The 25628-nt window shown below is 34.9% G+C and overlaps 3 protein-coding genes across 3 annotated transcripts in view; 1 reads left to right on the top strand and 2 right to left on the bottom strand.

Moving 5' to 3' along the window:
- Nucleotides 1-175: 175 nt before the first annotated feature.
- Nucleotides 176-5900, bottom strand: LOC127178923 (IgGFc-binding protein). Its single transcript, XM_051132108.1, has 3 exons — nucleotides 5771-5900; nucleotides 4486-5673; nucleotides 176-1180 (listed from the first exon to the last, which is right to left on the bottom strand). The coding sequence occupies exons 1-3, from the start codon at nucleotides 5880-5882 to the stop codon at nucleotides 723-725; spliced, it is 1758 nt and encodes a 585-aa protein (XP_050988065.1). The 5' UTR covers nucleotides 5883-5900; the 3' UTR covers nucleotides 176-722.
- Nucleotides 5901-7911: 2011 nt separating this feature from the next.
- On the top strand, nucleotides 7912-13764 carry aste1a (asteroid homolog 1a). The gene is made up of 5 exons (XM_051130378.1): nucleotides 7912-8064; nucleotides 8435-9773; nucleotides 9860-10073; nucleotides 10295-10454; nucleotides 12802-13764. Exons 2-5 carry the CDS (start codon nucleotides 8481-8483, stop codon nucleotides 13244-13246), a joined length of 2112 nt encoding a protein of 703 aa, XP_050986335.1. The 5' UTR covers nucleotides 7912-8064; nucleotides 8435-8480; the 3' UTR covers nucleotides 13247-13764.
- Nucleotides 13765-13829: 65 nt separating this feature from the next.
- atp2c1 (ATPase secretory pathway Ca2+ transporting 1) overlaps nucleotides 13830-25628 on the bottom strand; it is a 44829-nt gene continuing 33030 nt past the window's right edge. The window contains exons 18-27 of the mRNA XM_051130373.1: nucleotides 24181-24351; nucleotides 22263-22360; nucleotides 21925-21975; nucleotides 21675-21841; nucleotides 21520-21588; nucleotides 19865-19981; nucleotides 19597-19744; nucleotides 18982-19077; nucleotides 17612-17753; nucleotides 13830-15467 (exon numbers count right to left, since the gene is read on the bottom strand). Of these exons, the coding sequence (XP_050986330.1) occupies nucleotides 15346-15467; nucleotides 17612-17753; nucleotides 18982-19077; nucleotides 19597-19744; nucleotides 19865-19981; nucleotides 21520-21588; nucleotides 21675-21841; nucleotides 21925-21975; nucleotides 22263-22360; nucleotides 24181-24351 (1181 nt within the window). The 3' untranslated portion in view covers nucleotides 13830-15345. The remainder of the gene's footprint in view (nucleotides 15468-17611; nucleotides 17754-18981; nucleotides 19078-19596; nucleotides 19745-19864; nucleotides 19982-21519; nucleotides 21589-21674; nucleotides 21842-21924; nucleotides 21976-22262; nucleotides 22361-24180; nucleotides 24352-25628) is intronic.

Here is a 25628-nt window from a genome sequence, read left to right as displayed (position 1 = left end):
AAAATGCTGCATGCACAAGGTTTGAAGTCTGAATGTTTGTTTATTCAGAAAAAAAAATCCTAGACAATGCTTTTTTTTTGTTTTTAAGATACACTGGAAATCTTTTTTTAGATTTAGATATAAAGTGCTAATAACAATAATAAAGTAATGTTTCTAGATAATCAGTGTAAACATTGTGAATACGATCTAGGCTACTTACAATATATATGTGACAAATATATATATGTATTTGTGACAAAACAACTTCACTACTTATATTGGATTTAACATCTTTATTCTAATCTATTTACTAGCATAAACTAGAGTTATTCTGGTTTAACCCTTGTGCTTTGCAGAAAACCAGTCAAAAATAAACAGCCTTTAAAATTACTTGCAAATCTCTTGTTAAGCTATATTATCACCAAAATTTGCAATCAGTCAACTTGTTTTATTCTTTTCATTAACTGATTGATCAGCCTCATTGATCTAAATGTACGCACCTCAGTTTTTAAGTGAAAAAAAGTATTATTTATGGATAATTCTGGAAATATTTACTCAAAAACTGACATTCATAAGCTAAAATTCATCTGTCAGAATGACTGGAACACAACATGAAGGTTAAGAAGGTTTGTGTTTTATCAAAATATTATTCAAAGACGTATACAGCTATAAATAGTAAACTATAAACAAAAATGTCATCCTCTTCTGGCAACTTATTTTCCCTGGCCAGTTTTTATTATCTTTCATTTTTTTCCAGCATCTCTTTCTGTTTTACTTGCCATCTTATTTGAGATCGGAAAGTACTTAGGCCTTGTGTAGCAGACAGACTTTAATGGAGTACAGCATTTCTCAGTTTCCCAACTGAAATCCAGGCCTGAGGTCCAGAAAACTGAAACACACATGCCCTTTGCAAGAACACCCGGCTCCTGGTTTCCCCACCGCGTGTATGTCAAGTTTTGAGAGCTGTTACCCTTCTGCTGGTACCAGTCCAACGTCAGCAGGCTGCGACGCACACCGATCCAGACCCCCTCGTTTATGCTTTCATTTTTCAGAATGTTGACCATCTCTATTTCGGCCGCTTCATTGCTGGGACTGAATAGCTCATCACTTATGAGCATGCAGTACTGATGGGATTCAGGCCAGGACAGAGGTTTGACGATGACGTCAAACTTAGAAGGAACCAATGCACAGCCTAAAGGGTCTAAATGCACAAAAACACAACATGTTTAAGTAAGTACATGAGAACTATAGGCTTAGCATACACTCTTAACAAAAAGTAGTAGTGATGCTACCAAAGAACCATTTATGGCTCCAAAAAGAACCTTTCAGAGAACAATTGTTAAAAAGAACACGCTTAAAAATGGTTAATTGGCTGGAACCTTTCCAGTGCACAAACGTTTAGTTATAGTGGAAAAACTTTCGTTATGATATTAAAATGTTCTTTACACTAAATATCACACATATCAGATCGAGGCATGTTGACATATTACTTTATCTGTTATGTATTTTATTAATTACAATTTCTGTTAGCAAAAACAATGGGTTTGAAAGTTTCAGATGTTATTTTGTGCTTTTTGTTGTTGTTGAATCGTTTTACTGTTTAAATTGTGCTGAAAATCTTAAATGCTTCTGTTAAAATGGAAGGTTTTTACTGCGACAACATGCATTGCTATCATGTCAATGTTCAATGGACTATGGACTTTTTTCCTGTGCAATAACAGTGATAACGTAACACAGGGTGTGTACAGAAATAGACTAATAAAAAAATAATCTAATTTCATAAATAGTATTCTGATAACTAGCTCAACTGACCAGAATCAAGCCTTTACTTTAGATCACCATGCATTACATCTGACATTAAAGTTTTGATAGTTGTCCTGTTTGAGAGGCTATTCAGTTTTTGATTTGTGCAAAAACAGTATGTGAAGCCATAAAATAATATACATATCTAATATACTTTTATTATGTAGGCCCATATATTTTTAAATGTGAATATTGCTTTATGCACATAAAAACAACAAAAATACAGCTAGTTGAGGTCAAAAGTTTCCATATACCTTGCAGAATCTGCAAAAATGATAACTATTTTTACCAAAATAAGAGGAAGCATACAAAATGCATGCTATTTTACTTACCAGAATAAGATATTTCACAAAAAAGGTGTTTACATATAGTCCACAAGAGAAAATAATAGTTACATTTATAGAAATGACCCTGTTCAAAAGTTTACAGAGCAGGACATGTCACATGTCACATATTATTTTATCGGTTATGCATTTTATTAATTACAATTTCTGTTAGCAAAAACAATGGTTTGATATTTTATTATGTTAGTTTGTACTTTTTTTTGTTGTTGTTGATGATTTTTTTTTACTGTTTAAATTTTGCTGAAAAATCTTCTATTAAAATTGGAGGTTTTGAAACGGCATGCATTGCTATTGCGTCACATGGACTTTTTTCTTATGCAATAACAGTGAAAACACAACAGGGTGTGTGCAGTGTTGCCAGATTGGGCGGGTTGGTTTTGAATTTGATTGTGCGGGTAAAAATTAGCTTGGGCGGGTGGACAAAATTTAGGCTGGTTTGGGATCAGTTTGCGGTTTTTAAACATCTAAATTGCATAGGCTAATTGGTTGACAAACAAACCCAAGTCTGCATGTACTGCATCCAATCAATCATCTCAATGTTACTAAACAAATGCACATTGTAGAGGCGGGTCTATGCTGATGTTGGCATCGCCAACGTATGTATAACTGAATTATGATAGTCGGCCGTCGCCATCTTGGAATCGTGTCACTGCACGTCACTCCCGGATAATTGAAAATGGGCAAAGAGGCAGGATGTTGGTGGAGCTGGTTGCTGAAACAGGCTGTGAACATTTTTTTTTCTGCTGTAAAGTTGGGCATTTTAACACGGGGGGTCTATGGGATTGACTTCCCTTCGGAGCTAGTCTTACTGTTTACTGCACTTTGTTATTCTTCTTATTTCATATTTAAGCGACTAATGAACCGGAAGTCTCGTACATTGACAAAAAATGGCTTACTTGCGTGTTGAAAAAATTGGTGAATAGCCTTTGGTTATAATGTGCAACACTGTAAAAACGCCTAAAAAGAATTACGGTGCAACATGAGCAGATCTTAATTTAATGCTGTAATCGACACTTTCTATTCATTTTCACTTTGTTGGCAACAGATCTAATACATTTAATTTGTTTGTGCAGCAGAATTTTTGTCCAATTTGGTGGCATTTTTGCCCCAAGTCCACCTATGCCTGCCATGCTGTGTGCATGAACGAGTGTGAAATACCTGATAATTACTTGGCTTTTTCTAATCACATATATTGGGCAATTTTGCATTTAAATTGCCTTATTCTGACTGCTGACATTGAATGCATGTGTTTTTTCGAGGGTATCAGTTTTAAATTTTTTGATTGCCGTTTTGACAGTGTTTGCTTGCATTTTTTAATCATACTTGGTAACTCTCTTTAATGTATTTGCCGTGATTACTGATTTGATCATTTTACCTTATATCTATATTTACATTATTTTAATAACATTCTAATCACATTATTTTGACCGTTAAAGTTTTGGGCATTTTTTTGTTGGAATGGGCAGGTTTTTTGAGCTTTTGGGCTAAAAATCGTCTATCCAATCTGGCAACACTGGTGTGTGTACAGAAATTAATCAAATAATCAAACTTTATAAATAGTAGTCTGATAACTACACCAACTGACCCTTCGCAAAAACCTGCCCTTCTTAGTTACTATTGCTATGTCAGACAAACAATGCCACTCTAACACTACACATCATGTTCTCATGCAGCTTTATGTCATTTTTTAAGAAATTCAAACAATAAATACAGTTTTGTGGCTCTTTAATGTGTTGTGACAGATCAGTGTATTGCCTTATTAGATCAATCAGCATGTGAACCGATCGTCTTTTCTTATTTACTTAAAGCACGAAATAAACATGAACGAACATCAGAACGTATTTTATTTTAACCACAGAAAGACATCAGTACACCGTTTGTCAAGTTTAAGTCCACCAAAGTTAATCTACTCTCCTGTTTGATCTGTTTGTCGGACAAAATGGCAGATTTTGCGTTATGATTGGTCAGATTGCCTGTCAATTTTCCCCTACTTAAAGGGACAGTTCACCCAAAAATTGACTCAGTCAATACCCTAATTTTATTCCATGTTTTAATAGTAATATCTATATAAACCCGTAAGACCTTTGTTCATCTTCAGAACACAAATTAAGATATTTTTAATGAAATCTGAGAGTTTTTGACCCTGCATAGACAGCAATGCAACTGACACATTCAAGGCCCAGAAAGGTAGTAAGGACATCAATAAAATAGTCTATGTGACATCAGTGGTTCAACCTTAACTTTATGAAGCTACGAGAGTACTTTTTGTGCACAAAGAGGTCAGGGTGAATAATTAATGAAAATTTTTATTTTTGGGTGAACTTTAGAGTCATAGAGGTCAATAGATTAAATTTCTTACCTGGTTTTCCGCTTAAAGCTATAGCTGGGCCTCCATACACGATTGTGCTCTTCTCAAACACATACACGGCGATCTTTGTGGATGGATGCCAAATGACGTGCGTGTCATCAAGTGACACTAACACAGACGAGTACGCCGAATTGGCGATGGGGCTCCATTTATTGGATAAAAGCAAATCACCATCTATGTACACACTATCCCTGTAGTTTGTTTCTGCAATGATTAAGGCCATGGCATCTGTCGAGCTGACAGGCGCTAGGTAGCACGCAGAGAACATATATTGTGCGATCGGTTCAATGATCATGCCTGGAACAACAAGCCTGAGGGAAGCAAGATTAGATGTGGTGATAAACTGGGATCCTAACTGCAGAGACGGAAGGGACAGGAGTTTTGAGGAATAGGCATCCAAAGTGTTCAGTTCTAGATTCCCGCCAGTGGCACTGGTTTTCACTGAGGACGACACATGTAGCCAAAAGTTGCTGGTGTTGAGTATTGAGGGTATGACGAATGAGCTATCCCATAGAGTGTCAGGTAAAAGTTGGTTCAGCACCATGTTGCATCTGCATTCTTCCATTTCCACACATGGATGGGTCAGCATCACAGCCACGCTATATTTAGAATAAACCGCAGTTTCTGTCCCGTTGATTTGGAGCTGGAGAGCGGCGAAGGCACTGAGTGTGTAGGTCTCGTTTACAGGCGTTTTTACAATTGTGACAACATTAATGTTATTCATTCCATTGATAATAACCAGCCTGAAAGACCTATATCTCTTGCTGACATTTTTTGCCGACCGATGAAAAGTATTAATCATCTGGCTGTAATTCAGTGAGGGGATGGTATAAACAGTACCAAGGTTTTTCCTAGGCTGAATGACATTAGTTTGCACACTGTCTCCTTTCTTGCTGATCGACTGAACCACGATGACCTCTGAGCTGCTAATTCTGACAGTCTGAGAAATTGGACCAAATTGGTATATCTCAGTATCCACTGGCAAAGGCACTGTTACGGACTTTCCTGCTTGCAGTGTGTCTGTGTATGTCAAAATTTCTGAGACAAAGACTTCCACCTCAGCGTTGGGAAAGAGAGCAGTGATGTTGAGAGCATTGAATGGACTACGTGGGTAATAGAAGGCTATGTTCTCTGGGAATATTGTGACGAACGTTGTTCCATAGTTGTCCCATGACTGACCTGTTAAAACATGCCTTTTATTAGGCCTCAAGTGGACAAAAACTGTAGTGTATGAAGAACGGATCTATTTAGAAAGAACTAATTATATATTTCTTACCTTGGCCAATCATTGGCGTGAGCAGAAGAATAGTCAGCATGATTTCCGTCATGATTTTAGTCAGTGATCTGAAAAAGAAAAAAAAATCCATGTGAACCCATGTGTCAGTCATGTAAAATACTATTTTATATTTTGCAATATACAGTTCTCATTTTACATCATTTTATACCGGACTAATGTTTTTTTTTTTTTTTAAGTGGACTCAGAAATGTAAAAAACAAAGGCAACAAGTTGCATGTGTGTTTTTTTTGGGGTTTTTTTTACATTTACTAAATACAAACTATCAAATTCCGTCGCTTTTAATCAGCCATCACCGTGACAATTCAATTTAGAATGTTATTTTAAATTGTATCAACTTTTAAAAGGTTCCATGCAAATTGTTCTCTTTATTTACATGGTTTAAATGATCCAATTAATCTAATGAAATGTACAAACCGCATTGACAGGTCACAACACATGGACAGAAAAACACAAACTTGCTCACATCAGCCCACACATATGAACTGACAAGAGTAACTTATCATTTTATGACATGTATATTTACATTTTAAAATCTAAATAATACAACAATATACAGTTGCATCTGCAAAATGTTAATTATTTTACCAAAATAAGAGGGATCATTCAAAATGCATGTTATTTTTTTATTTAGTACTGACCTGAATAAGATATTTCACATAAAAGACGTTTACATATAGTTCACGAAAGAAAATAACAGTTGAATTTATAAAAATGACCCAGTTCAAAAGTTCAAACGCTCACTGAGTCTCCAGAAGGAAACACAATGCATTAAGAGCCAGGGGTGTAAACTTTTGAACGGAATGAAGATGTGTACATTTTTTCTTATTTTGCCTAAATATCTATTTTTTTCATTAAGTACTGCCCTTCAGAAGCTACAGAATATATTTACATGTTCCCCAGAAGACAAAATAAGTTACATTTACCCTGATCTTCAAATACAAATAAAAAACAACAACTGTGGATCATTCAAGGGTATTTTTAAAATCAATTATTTTTTCTTGTGGACTATATGTAAACGTCTTTTATGTTAAATATCTTATTCAGGTCAGTACTAAACAAAAAATAACATGCGTTTTGTATGATCCCCCAGATTTTGATAAAATACATTTACATTAATTTTGTCATACAACGGTTTCTTCAGTATTTATGGAGATTGCTACGCACTGTTATTAATTAATTATTACAGTTAAGCACCGTCAATAATAAGAATTAACTAATAAAAAACCTACTTCGAAATGCTTTAGTAATATAAACTTTTTTTTTTTCTCCCAGGCAAATAGAGTAATCATAACTTCTAAAATAATACTAAAGCATCACGTAGCTATTTCTATTTTTATAATTATTTTCTATGCATCATGTTTTGTACTTCAATACTTATGTAAGCTTCACATAAAGATATTCTTACCTCATAAGCGTATCACTGCCTTCTCACTGAACCAAATCACATCGTGTCGTGTTTCATTTATAGCAAAGCATATTTGTCATTCAAACTCCACGCTCTTTTAACAACTTTGCATAAACTGCCTCAAACCTGCCCCCCCTAAAAACACTTGTAGAAGCAACCATTTACATTCTTAAAAGGTGCTGATAATGAAGAGCAGCCCTGATGAAAAAAAAAACAGCATATGCTGGTAGGTATGTTTTGATGCTGGAATGCTGGTTAGGTAGGTTTTGGTGCTGGTTTAAGCTGGTCCTTTGCTAGTTAATACTGGACCTTAGCTGGTTCATGCTGGTCCTTGACCAGCAACATGACCAGCAAAAACCAGCAAAGGACCAGCTTAAACCAGCATCAAAACATACCTACCAGCATATGCTGTTTTTTTCACCAGGGAGGGAAATCTGATTAGTTTATAACTTGTTCTTTTAACATTTTAACATCACAGTGTGTTTATCTGAACAAGTCAAGGTCACAGGTTATGTGCTAATGTCATTTTTATGTCTTGCAAGAAATTTGTTTTCTTACAGAGCTGAAGAAATAAATAAATAACGCAAAATGTGGGGTGTGATTACTTTGTTGCTTGTGATGTCTCTGTAAAACTACTGCCTGTCGTAACACTTAAATCAGTGATGTGACCATCATACACTAACAAGTATTTATGTTTGAGGTATCCATGGAAGTCTTGTGTTTATTATTGTCCTGAGGCATAGGTTTCGCTTTTGTGGAAGTGCCTAACGTCATATGACTGTAAGTTTCGCTTTTCAGTCTCTTCTGTATAATAACATCTACGCCGTATTCAGATACGTGCAGTTAGCAGACGCCTCCTACACCTTCGGTAAGTTCTTTTTTATTTACTTTAGTATTATTTCTACTTATTACGTAATGCAAATCAAGAACGATATTTGATAGCGGAGGAATTCTGAATTTATTTAAACTGTTGTTGTTTGAAGAAAGTTTCTTGCCTGTCATCTGCATAGTATTATAGTGACAGTGACTTTAAACATAACATGTTTTTATAATATGGAAATGATGTGCTTAAGCATTTGTTTATTTTACAGTTTTTCTCAATTGCTACACTATAACCAATCTTTTGAACTAAAATTTCAAAACCATAATGCCCTTTTTCAAACAGCACACCCATTTCCCTGAACTATAAACACTATTACATCTGAATAATTTGAAAATTATTTGTTATACTTTCACAGCAAGTAAAGACTTATTGCTAAAGTTAGTGACAACCATTTTGTCAACATGGGAGTCAGAGGACTGAAGACATACATTGAAAGCAGCAACAGAAATGATTTAAGAAGCTGGCCTTTTAGAGACAAACAACTAATAATCGATGGATGTAATTTATACTACTGCCTGTACTTTGGCTGCAATTTGGATCAGATGCATGGAGGAGACTATGATGCCTTTGAGGAGATGATCACACGATTCTTTGAGAACCTCAGAGCCTGTGACATTGAGCCTTATGTTGTACTTGATGGCGGTGCTGACCATACTAACAAAAAACTGGACACTCTTATGGAACGACATCAGGACAAAATAAATTCAGCCTTTGCTCTGTCAGTGGGAAAAAAAGGGAAGGTCCTTCCTATTCACATTAAAGATGTCTTCACACAGCTTCTTCGCAAGCTCAGGGTACCGCTGGTTCAGTGTCTTGAAGAAGCTGATTGGGAAATCGCGGCTTTGGCGAAAGAATGGAACTGTCCGGTTTTGTCTGATGACAGTGACTTCTATATTTTCAACCTTGAGGCGGGACTCCTGCCAATTGCACATTTCCAGTGGGAACACGTGAAAGTGGACAGAAGGACAAACAAAAAATTCATCCAAGCCAAACACTTTACAGTAAGCAAGTTCTGTGCATCTTTCAATATGAACGCTGACCTTCTACCAGTCTTCGCCTCCATCTTAGGTAATGATTATGTGAAGCTTCAAAATATCAAAAACCTGGATTGGGAGAAATACGCAAAACCTGGCATGGAGAATACCCATATTGATGGGTTGCTTAACTGGTTATCCCAGTTTCCAAGGCCAGAAGCAGCTGTAAGTGCTTTGCTCAAACTAACAGACCACAAAGAAAAAAACCTTGTCCAAGAAGCACTACACAATGGAATCCAAGAGTACAAGCTCATCTCTGGCTATCTTGCCCAGTTCTTCCGCTCAAAGACGATTCCTCGTACTGCTTATACAGGTCCTCTGCAAATTCTACCTGAACAGACCTTGAGGCTTCTCCTTGATGGAGAGATGAGCTCCCTCGTTATCGATACACTGGTACATCAAAGGGTTTCCTTGCCACCCCAGGTTGAAGATTTCCAGCTCCCCTGTAGCAGTGAAACCTCTCGTCCCATACGCCAGGTGATTTATGGGTTACTGTTGTTGGGAGAACAACAGACAGGTAAACCCATTAAAACATTACCTGGTGCAAGCAAGCCCTATGTAAAGGAATATAGCAGACTACAGTTAAACCTAAACAGTCAGAAAGTTGAAGCCATAAAGACCAAGGTGATGGAAGGACTTCAACTGGAAACAGTATGGGAGGTAATGAAGATGTCTTAGCACTCTCGCACTTTTGAAGTGTATTGAAAGTGTTTGTTTTACAGTATTTGTCATTCTAATGTTTATAGGTACCACATGACGTGCAACTTCAGGTGCTCCTGGACACTTTGGGTGTGTCGTCTGAGATGTTAAGAGAGATCCCACATGCTCTTCAGCTGCAAATGCTTGTGACACGTTACTGGCTAGTAAACGCACAGCCATCGCCGTCCAAAGTGCATCTTTGGGGCTTGCTGCTGGGAATGGTCTATGGAAAGGTCAGCTGTACATCTCAAACACAAAAAGGTATTTAAGTTATCATAAATCTTTATCTTGTGACGATGTTGTTCGTTTTAGCATGCAATAAAATAATAAAGCAACCTCAGGTGCCACCATTGTCAAATAATGGACAATGATTACATGCCATTGGAAAAAAGATAAAAACTATGCTGAGGTTCTTAATGTGTGTGTTAAGCCAGTATGTAACAAAGTGTGATTACATGTTATTTTTTGGTTTGGGGATTTAGACAAGCTGTTGAGACTTAAGAATCTAAAAAATGGTCAAAGGAGGATGCATCCAGATCATGAAACGGCTCATCTGTACAGCCAGTGGCAGTCCTGCCTGAAGTGGAGTCTCTGTCTCAATTGTTTACTGTGTTCTCCAGTTCCTGAACCAGAGGTTGCACGGTAAATATACAACCTTGAAAGGTTTCACTCATTATTTGATAGTGTTTATCCTGTTGATTTACTTTATTACAAATCCTGCTTCCTGATTGAATTTAAAGAATTTAAAACTCTTGATGGACAAAATGAATCATATAAGATTCTTGTTTTACTAAAGGAGACTTATTATGCCTCTTTTTACAATATGTAAGTCAGGTGGCCCCAGAATGTGTCTGTTAAGTTTCAGCTCAAAATACCCCAAAGATAATTTATTAGATGATTTTGAAAACACACTGTTTTTGTGCAAGGCTCTTTAAATGCAAATGAGCTGCTGGTCCCCGCCCCGTTTTCCTGAATATGGCTGTGCCTTTACAGCTCCTACCTGGTATAGACCAATTATCTGTTTGTAAACATTCGGGATGTGCACGCAGCATGGTTGCTGAAAACCCGGGTAGGGATAAGCTTTACGGCTAGAGAATTACACGTTGTTGCGCTTTTGTAAAATAATGAAAGAAAACAGAATATCTGCCTCTCTGTTTCTGTGAACTTGAGCGAGAAACTTCAAAACTCTGTGTATACTTGCCTTACAGACATGAAAAAAATATCTAGAGAGTGAAATGTCTACTTTTAAATGAAGCAATTCAAATAGAAAACAAATATTCTCAAATTACGTAATCTGTATGAAACATGCTTACAGGCGCATCACAACTGTGGAGATGATGAGTGAGTGTCGCCGACTTCATCTTATAAGCCGAAAAAAAGAAAGCACTTGTTTATCAACAAATTATTAAAATGTTAATGCAGTTACACTGGTACACTGTTGTCGCTTGCAAAAACTAAATAGCGGCACCGTGAATGGAAATTAAGGGGCGGTAATATCAGAATAAAATCTCATTTCTACATCATTGGAAAGCGAAATCTGAGTGGCTTGTTTTTTCACATTTGCAGACTCACCAAATCAGTTACTGTGTTGTCCTTTTTCACATTTTCTGGGTTGGTAGGTGCACTGGGGAGTCGATTATAGCACTTAAACATGGAAAAAGTCAGATTTGCATGATACGTCTCCTTTAAAAATAAATAAATAAATAGACCTCTACATAATACATAATATACTGTATGTACATATTACCATTTAAAATTTGGAGTTAAGTTTCTTTTTTTTTAAAGAAACTAATCATTTGAATTAGGAATGATGCATTACATTGATTAAAAGTGACGGAGGACTTTTAAATTCACAAATAAATGTTGTTCTTTTAAACTTTATATTCATCAAAGAAATCAGCATATTAGAACGGTTTTTGAAGCATCATGTGACACCGGAGTAATGCCTGATGAAAATTCAGCTTTGCCACCACATGAATAAATATTTTAAAGCATATTAAAATAGAAAACTGTTGCATTCAAGGATAAGTCCACTTCCAGAACAAAAACTGACAAATAATGTACTCACGTCTTTTTTTCTTCAGCCGTAAAGAAATTATGTTTTTTGAGGAAAACATTTCAGGATTTTTCTCCATATAATGGACTGGTATGGTGCCCCGATTTTGAACTTCCAAAATGCAGTTTAAATACGGCTTCAAACGATCCCAACTGAGGAAGAAGGGTTTATCTAGCAAAATGATTGGTTATTTTCATTAATAAAATACAATTTCGTCTTGTCTTGCTCTCCCTGAACTCTGTGTATTCTGGCTAAAGACAGTTAGTGTATGTCGAAAAACTCCAATCGTATTTTCTCCCTCAACTTCAAAAATCATTTCAATATCATCCTACATTACTGCAGAAGTACTGACCCAGTCTTTGCAAAGTGAATATGCAAAGATAATTACATACCCTCAACAAAAAAGGTAAAACAGCGATATAAGATGATTTTGAAGTTGAGGGAGAACATGAGATGGGAATTTTTCGACATATACCCTAACTGTCATGAACCGGGAAAAAAAAACAGTTCAGGCAGAGCGAGACAAGACGAGCGTTTAACATTAAAAAGTACATAAATTGTATTATTTTTATAAAATTACCCAATTGTTTTGCTAGATAAGACCCTTCTTCCTCAGCTGGGATCATTTACAACTGCATTTGGGATCATTTGAAGCCGCATTTAAACTGCATTTTGGAAGTTCAAAATCGGGGCACCACATCGGTCCATTATATGGAGAAAAATGCGGAAATGTTTCCCTCAAAAAACAATTTCTTTATGGCTGAAGAACAAAAGACATGAACATCTTGGATGACGAGGGGTGAGTACATTATCTGTCAATTTTTGTTCTGGAAGTCTCTTTTAAAAAAACCTGATCCCAAACTTTTGAATGGTAGCGTGTATATATAATGTGTTGCACATGAATACTAAATGTGTTGTTCTCATGTTGTTTAGGTTGTACCGTGGAACACTGGTGCACCAGGTTGTTGGCGAGCTCAGGAGAGGCATCAGTCTGGACTCTCTGCTGGTGAGGGGCTCAAGTACCGAGCGGTTCTTCAAACAGCTGAAGGATGCAGTTGTGAGCTTGGTGGGTGAAGACTTAATCAAGACCATGAGAACCGGGCTCGAGCGCAGAGATGCTGAGAAAACACACAGATACTACAACGGCCAGAATCAGCCTATAGATGAACTAAGCAGTTGGATTGAAAATCGAATGTTTGAAATTGATGACGATGATGATGATCTAAAAGAGAACAGGAGTAAAGCAAAGAATCACAAGACTGAATTACCTGACATTTCCTGCACCATCCGTACCAGACACAAGGCTAAAGCTCGCAATGGCAATCATTCCTCTAAAAAATATGAGAGGGTATGCTTTGAGACCTTAATGGACTTGTAAAAACAACAACAACAACAAAAAAAACATGTTTGCACTTATAATGGAAATGACATGGTAGACATGCTACCAGAAAAAAATGACAGCTTGTCTACTGTATATCACAATCATCATGCACAGTCCTGTTTTTGAAGTCATGTATTATGCATTGATAACCTCATTTAAACTAAAAATCATTATGATATTTTCGCATTAAGATGTTGGACTTTGGGATTTTGGTGAATTAGACTGGTGGTCAATGCAAATTCACTCTACTCAGGAAATTTTATGTAACATGAGGTTCTTAATTGAAGTGTTAAATTATTATGCTATTTTAATCTTTCTTTTGTGTGTAAATAATATTATAGATTTCTATATCACTGCATAACACAAGAAGCGTTATATATCAAATCTAAACCGTTTGATTTTTCGTATTATCACCGTATGTAAACCATCCTATTGCCTAGTGCTAAACTGTTAAATGTTATCAACATTATGGATTTCAATGATCTGAAAAGAATAAAAATAGACTTGACCTGAAAACAGTGCATGTGTTCCATTGTTTTCCAAAATGCATAGTTAAATCATCAGATTAACAACATTTTTTAAATTTGTAAAAATTTTATTGTACAATTGTGTTCTGAAATGACCACAACAGATTACTGGTTTCAGCTGTGCAAACCACAATAAAATAAATACAATCTTAAAAATAGAAAAAAAACCATCAAAAATTAAAAAAAATAAGCTTTTACCTATCACCCTTCATTTAAAATTTTTATACTGTTTAATATCAGTGTATTACATTGTTTGTTTTCAAAGCAACAGCAATGCCAGAAAACCGAACGGGCAGAAAAGGAATCTCACCAATTAATAAATATGGACAACGTGATCATAAAGAACCACTATCTGCAATACAAAGGACAAATGTAATCGCATACTGCAAAAACTCAAGTGTATCATCTGTAGCTGTACCTTATGAACAAGATACAGAGTTTTGGCAGATGGGTATAAGACAATGCCGGTGGGGTGCACTGAGGTTTTTCGGCATGGGTTAGTGTCGAACATTTCTGTACATCCAACATAAGCATCCACTTAACCGACAACTACATCATTATATCTTCAAAGTACTAAGCATTCACCTAACCGAGCTCCAAGCAGGTAGGAAAATAAATAACACTTTAGGAAAAGCCAAAGTAAAGTGAAAAGGCAAAAGCATCTTATTTCAGACGGCCCTAATACCAGTGTATTAACATAAGGAAAGGAGCAATATAGCATTGATACTATGTAAATAGAGAGGGACTGATACAAGCCAGTTGTATTAATCGAATAACTAATAGTGCATGTACCTTGTAGGTCATCATAAAGTAGGACCCTGTAATCTCGAAACACCATCATATTGTGGGATCCTGTATCTTCAAATAGGAAGTCATTACAAAAAGCAGATTATGAGAAAGACTTTGCAGTGCTTTGCCGTCAATCAGAATCGAAACAGTGCCTGTTTCACGGTGTTATGGCACCCGTGCCGCTGTAAGTACATTATGTGACGATTATGAACATCACACCTCGAGTGTCTGAAGTATGAAGTATGAAATGGTCCGTTTTACAAAACACTGGACCTTCCTTCTCTAATGCAAAACAAATGATTATTCAAACACAATTTGGAATCTGGAATGCAGAAAGGCATTGTTCCACAAACCTCTAACCAGAAACGCTTAAACGAAAGAAGATTTAAAAGACACAAAATCCTTTTAATAATAATTATAATAATAATAACAATAATGTTAAAAAATAAATCATAATACATCCCTTAAATCATGAATTCAGTACAGCCACTGTATGGACAGATACAGTATCTCATAAATAAAGTTTGCCCAGATGCTATGGGAAGTAGTACAGTCACAAAGCAGCACACCCGAAGCATCTCCACGGGCGAGAGCGCTGATTTCAGTCAGGACCAGTTCATTGCTCCGCAGTCAGCTCCTGACCTTCAAAAAGGAACTGTACATACAGGTCGGACCCGACTGATCGCTGCCTTTGATAGTTTTGTATGGGATGAGACCGGCCCGAGCGACATTCCAAAACCACGTGAACCCAGCCCCACCCTCCACAGGACACAATGTGCGTCATACGTCATGGAAATCATCAGTGTCTGCCATCTTTTCTCCACCTCTGAGTCTCTCTAATTTCTTTATGACTTCTGATACCACGCACACAGAAGATGTGAGCCCCACCAGGAACAGCAGATCTGCACGGAGAGGACAGTGCGTGAATCAGTCAATGAATCACGTGAAGCACGCACATTCAAAACACAATACGTGCTTGAGTGAAATGGCAATAAAACACACAAACAAGAAATGTTTTGTTCATGTTAACAAGAATTTTACATTGCAAATTATTTTCAGCTTAACAATTTAAGTAAAAAGCTTTAGCTTTAATGACAGCAGTATTCAAAAATCCAGTTAGAGTAAAGGCTGAGAAATGTTCTATAGGATTGTTGTTATTGTTAATTAAAACTGAACATACACTACCAGTCAAAAGTTTTTGAACAGTAAGATTTGTAATGTTTTTTTTAAAGAAGTCTCTTCTGCTCACTAAGCCTGCATTTATTTGATTCAAAATACAGCAAAAGCAGTAATATTGTGAATTTTTGTTTTTGATTATTTAAAGTAACTGCTTTTTATTTGAATATATTTTAAAATGCAATTTATTCCTGTGATCAAAGCTACATTTTCAGCATCATTACCCCAGTCTTCAGTGTCACATGATCCTTCAGAAATCATTCTAATATGCTGATCTGCTGTTCAGGAATCATTTATTATTATTATTATTGTTATCATCATCAATATTTAAAACAGTTGAGTACATATTTTTCAGGATCCTTGATGAATAGAAAGCTGCAAAGATCAGCATTTAACTGAAATAAAAAGCTTTTGTAGCATTATACACTATACCGTTCAAAAGCTTGGAGTCAGAATAATTTTTAGAACAATATATTTAGAAATTATAGAAATTAATACTTTTATTTAGCAACTGTGCAGTAATGATGATAAAGACATTTATAATGTTACAAAAGATTTCTATTTCAGGTAAATGCTGTTCTTAAACTTTCTATTCATCAAAGAAACCTGAAAAAAATTCTACTCAGCTCAGCAGTTTTCATCACAATAATAATAAATGTTTTTTTGAGCAGCAAATCAGAATATTAGATTGAGTTCTGAAGGATCATGTGACTGGAGTAATGCTGCTAAAAATTCAGCTTTGAAATCACAGGAATTATTACATTTTAAAATATATTCAAATAGAAAAGGGTTCCTTTAATTAGTAAAAATATTTCAAAATTGTACTGTTTTTGCTGTACTTTGGATAATTTTTTTTTTTTTGGCTGGTAGTGTATTAAAAAAATGAATAAAAATGACAAAAGCATGTACAACTTCCTAAATTACAATGACAATTGAAAATAAATGTAAAAGCCAATTTAAAATGAATAAATACTATGATAGTATATGGATTAGTTCACTCCTGAATTTAAATTTCCTCATAATTTCCTCATATTGCACTAGCTCTGCGATGCATGAAGTCATAGACGTGAAGTATGTAATCACGTTTTAAAAAGTCACGCTCTGTTAGTTCTTTGTCTGTGTACTCCGAGTTAAAAAGGTAGGGTACGGCGAAAAACATCTCATTTTCCCCAACTTCAAAATCATCCAACATTGGTTTACCTTTTTTTGTAAAGGGCGTATGACTTTCTTTGCAAGTATGCTTGTCAGTGTCATGTGGCACCTTTCCAGCGCCACTATGTAATGCATGAAGCCGTGGATGCAGAGCTAGTGCAAGACAAACATTTGTGGTTAAAATGTAAATTTATTTATTTTTTTAGAAAATGACTGATTGTTTTACTAGATAAGACCCTTATTCCTCGGATGGGATTGTGCAGAGCCCTTTGAAGCTGCATTGAAACTACAATTTGTACCTCTAACCTGCTTATCCCCACTGAAGTCCACTATATGGAGAAAAATCCTGGAATGTTTTCCTTAAAAACCTTAATTTCTTTTTGATCGAAGAAAGACGTGAACATCTTGGATGACATGGGGTGTGTAAATCAGGACATTTTTAATTCTAGAGCAAACTAATCCATAAAAAAGCTAAAATAACACTCCTTCAGGATGATTTGCAAATGTTCTAGAGAACATCTTGTGGTTCAGTAGAAGCACAGAAGTAACAGATTGTCTGTACAAGAAGTTTTCATGACCAATGTTAAATATTTGCTTGCTTTATGTGACCTACAAACAGTGCAGAATCTATTTCTTCTGCATTTTACACAACAATTTTGGGCTCTACTATACATGATGTGAAAGATGTACTGTGGTTTCCTGTTTGTTGGTTGCATACCTAAAATGCTGAGGCTCTCAGTTTGAAAGACCTTCTGTAGAGGAGGGAAGTAGATGACGAGGAGTTGGCCCATGATAGAGCCCAAAACAGCATAGCAGAACATCCTGTTACTGCATAAGCCCATCTCATGCACCATCCGTGTCTGTAGAATGACAAAACAGTGATGAATCGCTGACATAAAACTAGAGCCCTATGAAATCCGTTTTATTTTTTCCCAAATTCCGTTTTTCCATTTTAATTTTTCTAGATTTCATTTTTTTCCGTTTAAATTTTTCTCAAGTCCTTTTTAATGGTTAAATTAAATTTTATTAATCAAAGAGCATGGTTAATTAATTAAAATCATGAAACGTATACAATTTCACGTCAATTTAATAAAAGTTCAACAAAAATTACATGTTTAGGGTCCTATGAAATGTTTTATTTTTTCTCACCAAATGTTTTATTGTTATATGTTTTAGCATGTCTAATTATTTGAATGCATACTTAATTATTCAAATTCTTAAAATAGCCTTATGAAAGTTTTTTTTTTTTTTTACCCTCAGAAATTCTGTGTTGTGTATGTAAAATGTTCTGGTTATCAAATGAAGGTAGAAAACATTAATTTAATTTATCTTTGAATTATTGAAAATTAAGCAAACTTTTTTTTTTGGCAAAAAAGGGGAATTTACTATTAAAATTAAAACATGGAAAAAAATAAAACATTATACCCTTAAAAATAATGTTTCATTTTAGTAGTGGTAGTAATAGTAGTAGTATATTTCTGGCACAATGTCTTCAAGTTAAACCTGACTTTTATTTTGACAGGTTGCCGTGTCTACTTTTACATTTCTGTGTGTATATGACATGATGGTAATTTGCCTAAAATGGAACGGTCAAATGCTGAAATCACCGCGAGGCGCGAGCGTCACGCGTGCTTCAGTGTGTGTAGTAAACAAAACCGCTCATCTGCTCCATTCATTAAAACAGAGACACGCAGAACATGCAGGATTCACATTTAAATGGTATTTCTGCTGCGTAATATTTACAGATACTAGTCCAAATTGTGGTTTGATTTAAGTGTAATGACCTACTTTTGATTAATTCATTCAAACTTTGACAAATTCCGTGACATTCCACGTTATTCAGTAAATTCCGTTTTCATGACTGGATTCCGTGATTCCATCCGCGTTTTCCGCATCGCGGAAATCATAGGGCCCTATAAAACCCATGCTTAAACACTAATCGAAGCAAAATGCACTTTAAACAACAAGACTCATAATCCCTACAGCAGGTGGCAGTGTTTAAGATCCTGCTCCCCCCAAAGTCTTAATATGTCCCATAAGAAAGTAAACAGGAAACATGCATTTTGTTCATTATAGTGATGCTTATACCTGTGATCGCGAACTGAGAGCGTTGAACATATCGAAGAACACAAAACATGTAAACGTCATGGTGGTGTCCCGTGGGGTGATCTCATTGTCCCGCAGCTGGAAAAAAAAAAAAAAAAATATTAGACTAAAAGGAAATGGTGAGGGAAAAAAAAAAAAAAAAAAAATCTAGGACATGCTTTTATGGTTTCTTGTAAAGCTTTTGGCATTGCTCCTGCAGCTTCAGGAGGCAATTATTTCATCAGACTTAATGTACCTCATTATTACTACATTTTTCACAATGGTTTCGATGTTACTTTACCCAGAAAAAAACAACACTTATTAATTTTACAGCTCTCGTTTAAAGTGTTTCTAACCAATTAGAGGATAGACAAGGTAATAGCACTTGTGTACCAAGGCTCCATATTAATTCTCAAGTCGACAAACCAAAAAAAACACCACACAGTTAATATATAAACATAGTTGCATGATGCCTCTAAAGCAAAAACAAGGCGCAGTGCAAACAAATCACTTAGTCATTTACCTAATGGCCTGTTTTGAATATATATGGAACACAAATGAAAAAACAAAGCAGAACACAAATGTTCAGGAACGGCTCATCTGATGAACACTGCCTACCTCTCTCCAGAACACGAACAATGTGCCGCAAACAATGATGAAGGACGACACCAGGACTTTCACTATCAGACTGCGTGTGATGATGCTGTCTCGGACGTTGCGTGGAGGTTTTCTGATCACGTCACGATCGACAGGCTCTACTCCCAAACTAGGAATAAAAAACTCGAGTTCATTCTCATTCTGATAGAAGCAGTGTTCAGTGTTTTTATACTAAAATTGCAGTCCTGATCAATGGCGGTGATAAATCTGTTGGTAATCAGTTTATTACCTCTGGGCTGGCGGTCCGTCCATAATGATGTTGATCCAGAGGATTTGCATGGCATTCAGAGGGTTGGGGAAGTTCATAAGCGTTGCCAAGGAGATGAGGGTGAGGGCAGCAATGCTCCTAAGGAAGAGATAATTTCAACAGCATTTATAACCTGGATAAGTATCTTATTAAATATAAATGCACACTGCCATTTAAAAGTTTGGATCAGTAAGATTTTTTTTTTTTAATGATTTCTTCTGCTCATCAAGGCTGCATTTATTTGATTATAAATACAGAAAAAATTATATTGTGAAATATTACTGCAATTTAAAAAAATATTTTTTCTATTTTAATTTACTTTAAAATATAATTCATTCCTGTGATGCAAAGCTGAATTTTCAGCATCATTACTCCAGTTTTCAGTGTCACATTATCTTTCAGAAATCATTCTAATATGCTGATTTATTATCAATTTTGGAACACAGCTGTGATGCTTTAATTTTTTTGGAACCTGTGATCATTTTTTCAGAATTTCAATAAAAAGTTAAAAAGAACAGCATTTATTTAAAATATCAATATAAAATATTTATATAAAAATCTCTTCTAACAATATGTCTTTACAATCACTTTGTATCAGTTTAGCACATCCTTGCTGAATAAAAGTATTAATTTCTTAAAAAAAAAAAAAAAGATTTTTTTTATTTAACCCAAAGCTTTGAACAGTAGTGTATATTGTGTGTATATTGTATTTTATATTTATTTTAAATTAATGCTGTTCTTTTTAACTTTTTATTCATCAAAGAATCTTAAAGTTTCACAGTTTCCAAGAAAATAAAAAGCATCACAACTGTTTCCAACATTGATAATAAATCAGCATATTAGATGATTTCTGAAGGACCATGTGACAGTGAAGACTGGCGTACTGATGCTATTTTACTGATGATATTTTAAAGTATATTGAAATAAAAAAAACATTATTTTAAATTGCAATAATATTTCACAATATTACCGTTTATATATACACATACATATATATACACATACACTAGTCAACATTTGAAGTGGATCAAAACCTATATATATGCAAATTAGAATATTAGAATTATTTCTGAAGGATCATGTGATACGACTGAAAGTGTGATAAAGACTGGAATAACATCACAGGAATAAATCACATTTAAAAATATATTAAAACAACAAAAAGTGTTAAAATTATCATAATGTCACAATATCCACATTTTTTTACAGAATTTTTGATCAAATTAATACAACCTTGGTGAGCATAAGAGACTTACCAACCGAAAAATTTTACCAACCCCAAACTGAAAGGTAGTGTATTCATAGTAATCAAACTAAAGCTAAGACACATTAAAAATACATTTTTGTGACTATGGAGCACCACACAATATTTAAAAATCACATTGTTAAATATTTAGGGTTGTTTTAATTCATGATTTCAACATTAGTGCCTCTGTCTGTGAGTCTCCACCAGAAAAAATGGTGTAATAATAAAAAATGAGGACACTAGATCCCCAGAAAAATCCATTTTAAGCTCATCTAGACTCAATCTTCAGAGCAACTAAAAACAGCACAACCCATTTGGCTTCACATACACACATAAATATAAAAAGAAAACTTTGTCTTTATTGATACAAAATGAGAGCATGCCAACTCACGTGCTCAGCTGAAAGCGCACAAAGTTCTTAATGTTGTTATAAATCCCTTTCCCCTCTTCAATAGCAGACCTAGAGTGAGAAACAAAGGCTTGAGAACATGTGTAGACCTCACTAGTCCTCACAAGTCTGATAAAGGCAAAAAAGCATATGCTTACATGATGGTTTGAAAGTCGTCGTCTACCAGGATCATGTCTGCTGCCTCTTTGCAGACATCAGTGCCAGTCTGACCCATTGCTACACCGATATCCGCTGCCTTCAGAGCCACCGCGTCATTGACACCGTCTCCCGTCATTGCGACAACTGCACCGATGTTCTGTAAGGACTGAAGCCAGAAAGAGCACTCTAAGAAACATATGGACATTACATGTGGAGTATGATTACAAACAATCTGTTTGCTGCACTCACCTTGACGATCTTTAACTTGTGTCTAGGGCTGGCTCTGTAGAATACCACTATCTGTGGAGCCGAGTTACAAATTAATTTCATGGCACTTCTAATAACAGCTCTTTTATACACATTGGCAGATACAAATGAGAAAAAGTGTTATGTTCAAGATTCAATTATTGCATTAATCTATTTAAAACACTGTTTTTACTATTAGTCAAAAATTAAAGTTAAACCTTGTGTGCTACAGACTGCCTACAAAACACTTGTGGACTTGAAAACTGTCCAAACCCCAACTGTGAGTCTTTTGGATGGTAGTGCAGAGAAGAAGCTTATAGTGTATTAAAGTGTGTTCGTACCCTGGGCACTATCTGAGAGAGATGCTGGAGGTCCATCTGGTCGACTTCATCTCCAGACAGAGATTGAGAACCTTTGGTATAGAGGCCCAGACGACTTGCTGCGGTTAAGAGAGGCAACAGAATAAATATATGCAAGTATGTTATTTATTGATTAATAAGTAGATTCAGAATTGATTCAAACCAGTGTTACTTTAGTGTAACTGAGATACTATCATAGTATGCACATTTTGAAAGTTTTTATTTTTAATTCCCCTCTTTCAGTTTAGTTACAAAGTTTTTTGTTAGTTACAAAATTTTGCTGTTGTCAATTGTAACCAGTGTCATTTTAGTATAATTGAGATACTATTATAGTATCCATATATTTTGAAATAGTTTTTTTTTTCTCATTTAGGTTAAAAAGTTTTAGTAATTTTGCTGTTGTCATTTTCATTAGTTTTAGTTTTTTTTCTAAATAGTTTTTATTACTTACTTTAGTTTTACTTCTTACACTTGATTTAAACCAGTGTTATTTTAGTATAATTGAGACACTATTGCAGTATGCAAATATTTTAAAATAGTTTTTATTTTTATTTCCCGTTTTCATTTTAGTTATAAACTGCTAATAATTTTGCTGTTTTCATTTTTAATAGTTTAATAGTTTTTTTTTTTTAAATACTTGTAATTATTTTAGTTTAATTTTTTACACTTGATTTAAACCAGTGTTATTTTAGTATAACTGAGATACTATTATAGTATGCATATTTTTTTAACTGTATTTTATTTTTATTTCCCATTTTTATTTTAAATAGTTATAAGGTTTCATTTTTTAGTTATAGTTTTTCTCTAAATTGTAATAATTTTACTAAATATTTATTTTTATTTCCCATTTTCATTTAATCTATGAAATTTAAGTTATTTTGCTGTTGTCATTATTAGTTTTAGTTTTTTCTAAATAATTATTTCTGTTTTATTTTTTACACTTGATTCAAACCAGTGTTATTTTAATATAATTAAGATAATATTATGAAACAGTTTTTATTTTTATTTCCTGTTTTTTTTTGTTTTTTTTTTTTAGTTATAAAGTTTTAGTAATTCTGTTGTTTTCATTTTTATTTGTATTTTTCCTAAATAGTTTTACACTTGATTCAAAGCAGTGTTATTTTAGTACAATTGAGATACTACTATAGTATGCATATATTTTAAAATAGTTTTTATTTGTATTTCCCATTTTTATTAGTTTTATTAGTTTTGTTTTTTCTAAATCGATTTTATTAATAATTACAGTTTTATTGAATTCATCAAGAAATGCTGAATTCTGACAACTAGCTGAAAGAAAATATAATAATTTATGGTTTGTTTTAACAAACTATAACAACCCTAATTCGATGAGTAGAAAGAAATTGTAGAATTGACTTGTTTTCATGAATAATGTTACAATAATTGTTCAAAAATGTGATTCAACAACTTTACAAAAGTGATTTGTAATGTATTCAACTGCTGTAGTATAAAATGTAAGCAAAAATTGTTTATACTAATAATAAAGTTTAATTTATTATGTATTATAGTTTTCCTGTGTGTTTATTTACAGCAAGACACCTTTATTTACAGAATCTGACTTGTAGTTTTGTTTTTATTTTAACAAAAATTGGTACCCATATTTCACAGGCCTAAAATGTGAGATGTAGGCCTAAATGATATAAATCGGGGATCCTCAAATCTGACCCACGAGATCCACTTTCCTGCAGAGTTTAGCTCTAACCCTAATCAAACACACCTAAGCAAGCTTATCATTGTCTTCAGAATCTTCAGTGTTGGAGCTAAACTCTGCAGCGCATTGGCCCTCCAGGGCAAGATTTGAGGAACCCTGATATAAATCGTTAAAGATGGAGAGACGAGCACTGTGACCAAAAAAAAAAGATAACATAGTTTAATGTCATACCAATTGACACTGCAGTCTCTTTTGAATCCCCTGTGATCATCTTCACCGCCACTCCAGAGCTGATCAGCGTCGCCACAGCCTCTTTCACTCCTGCTCTGGGAGGGTCGATGATGCCCACCAGCCCCAGGAAGGTAAGAGAGCCCATCTCAGATCCAGCAGCAAATGCCAGCACTGCCAGAGGACAGGACAACATCATCAGCTGCTGCCAAAATCTGCTTGATCTCAATATTACTGTGCCCTCCATGAAATGCCTTTAATTAAAGGAAACTAATAGAGAGGAATGTCAATATGCAAAAGCACTTCCACGTCCTCAGAGATGCCTTAATCTTATCAAAACAAGCCAAATGACATGCAGACAGCTGTAAGCTGGGAAAGACTTGCCAGGGTGCAACTGAGGAGACGCCATTAGAGCTGACAGAAAAACATTTGGGTGTCATTTCAAAGTTATGTATGATTTGAACATGGCAGGAGAGCTGTTTGACATTAAGCCACAGCCTGGGAACCCAAATGAGCAGACTTTTATGTACTGAACTTTTCAGAAATGCTCTTAAGAGTAGTATAAGCGGTGACTGTTAGTAGGTTAGTAGGAAAAAATGTAGTACATCAGAGCTTTACATAAAGAAGCTAGTAGTAACTTTCAACACAGTACAAGCTATATTCTTACGTATTGACAGGTAGTTCACCCAAAAACATCACTGTTGAACCACTGGTTTTGAATGTGTCAGTTGCGTTGCTGTCTATGCAGGGTCAGAATGCTCTCGGATTTCATCAGTAATATCTTAATTTGCGTTACATAGATGAACGAAGGTCTTACGGGTTTGGAGCTACATGAGGGTGAGTAATTAATGATAGAATTTTCATTTTTGGGTGAACTATCCCTTTAAGTATCATAAAAGACAAGCAATGTGAACCCATAATGCCATTACAACCGCTGAATCAGCTAACTGTGTGCCTATAAGGGTAATACAGCAGGCCATTCTCATTTGTTATTAAATAAGATGACTTGCTATAACAATGCCTTCAAAAGTTTAGACATGTAGTCCATCAAATGTTTCAAACGTATAATAGCTTCTGTACCTCCACAATAATGAGTTTCAACATTCGTAATGTGATGCAACAAAAAAAAATAAAATTGGGCTGATGGTTTTTGCTCAACTACAAATCACACTGGCCCAAATTGCATTTATATATATATATATATATATATATATATATATATATATATATATATATATATATATATATATATATATATATATACAGGGGTTGGACAATAAAACTGAAACACCTGTTTTTTTAAAAACAATTAGTACGTTGTTGAGCCTTTTTGTGCCCAATGCAGCATCATTTCATCCTGGGAATGACAAATATAAGTCCTGCACAGTAGCCAGAAGGATTTTAAGCTATTCTCCTCTTGCAAAAAAAAAAAAAAAAGTGGCCAGGTCACT

Source organism: Labeo rohita, chromosome 16, assembly GCF_022985175.1.
Source record: "Labeo rohita strain BAU-BD-2019 chromosome 16, IGBB_LRoh.1.0, whole genome shotgun sequence".
Lineage (NCBI taxonomy): Eukaryota > Metazoa > Chordata > Actinopteri > Cypriniformes > Cyprinidae > Labeo > Labeo rohita.
This window is presented reverse-complemented; position numbering and strand designations above follow the sequence as displayed.

Excerpts from the sequence above, each read along its gene's own strand:
- aste1a (XM_051130378.1), top strand. The coding sequence starts at position 8,481 with ATGGGAGTCAGAGGACTGAAGACATACATTGAAAGCAGCAACAGAAAT. Across the intron at positions 9,774-9,859 it reads AACTGGAAACAGTATGGGAG|GTACCACATGACGTGCAACT; the intron begins GTAATGAAGATG and ends TAATGTTTATAG. Across the intron at positions 10,455-12,801 it reads CCTGAACCAGAGGTTGCACG|GTTGTACCGTGGAACACTGG; the intron begins GTAAATATACAA and ends CATGTTGTTTAG.
- LOC127178923 (XM_051132108.1), bottom strand. The coding sequence starts at position 5,882 with ATGACTGACACATGGGTTCACATGGATTTTTTTTTCTTTTTCAGATCA. Across the intron at positions 5,674-5,770 it reads CACGCCAATGATTGGCCAAG|GTCAGTCATGGGACAACTAT; the intron begins GTAAGAAATATA and ends ATGTTTTAACAG. Across the intron at positions 1,181-4,485 it reads AGCTTTAAGCGGAAAACCAG|ACCCTTTAGGCTGTGCATTG; the intron begins GTAAGAAATTTA and ends TTGTGCATTTAG.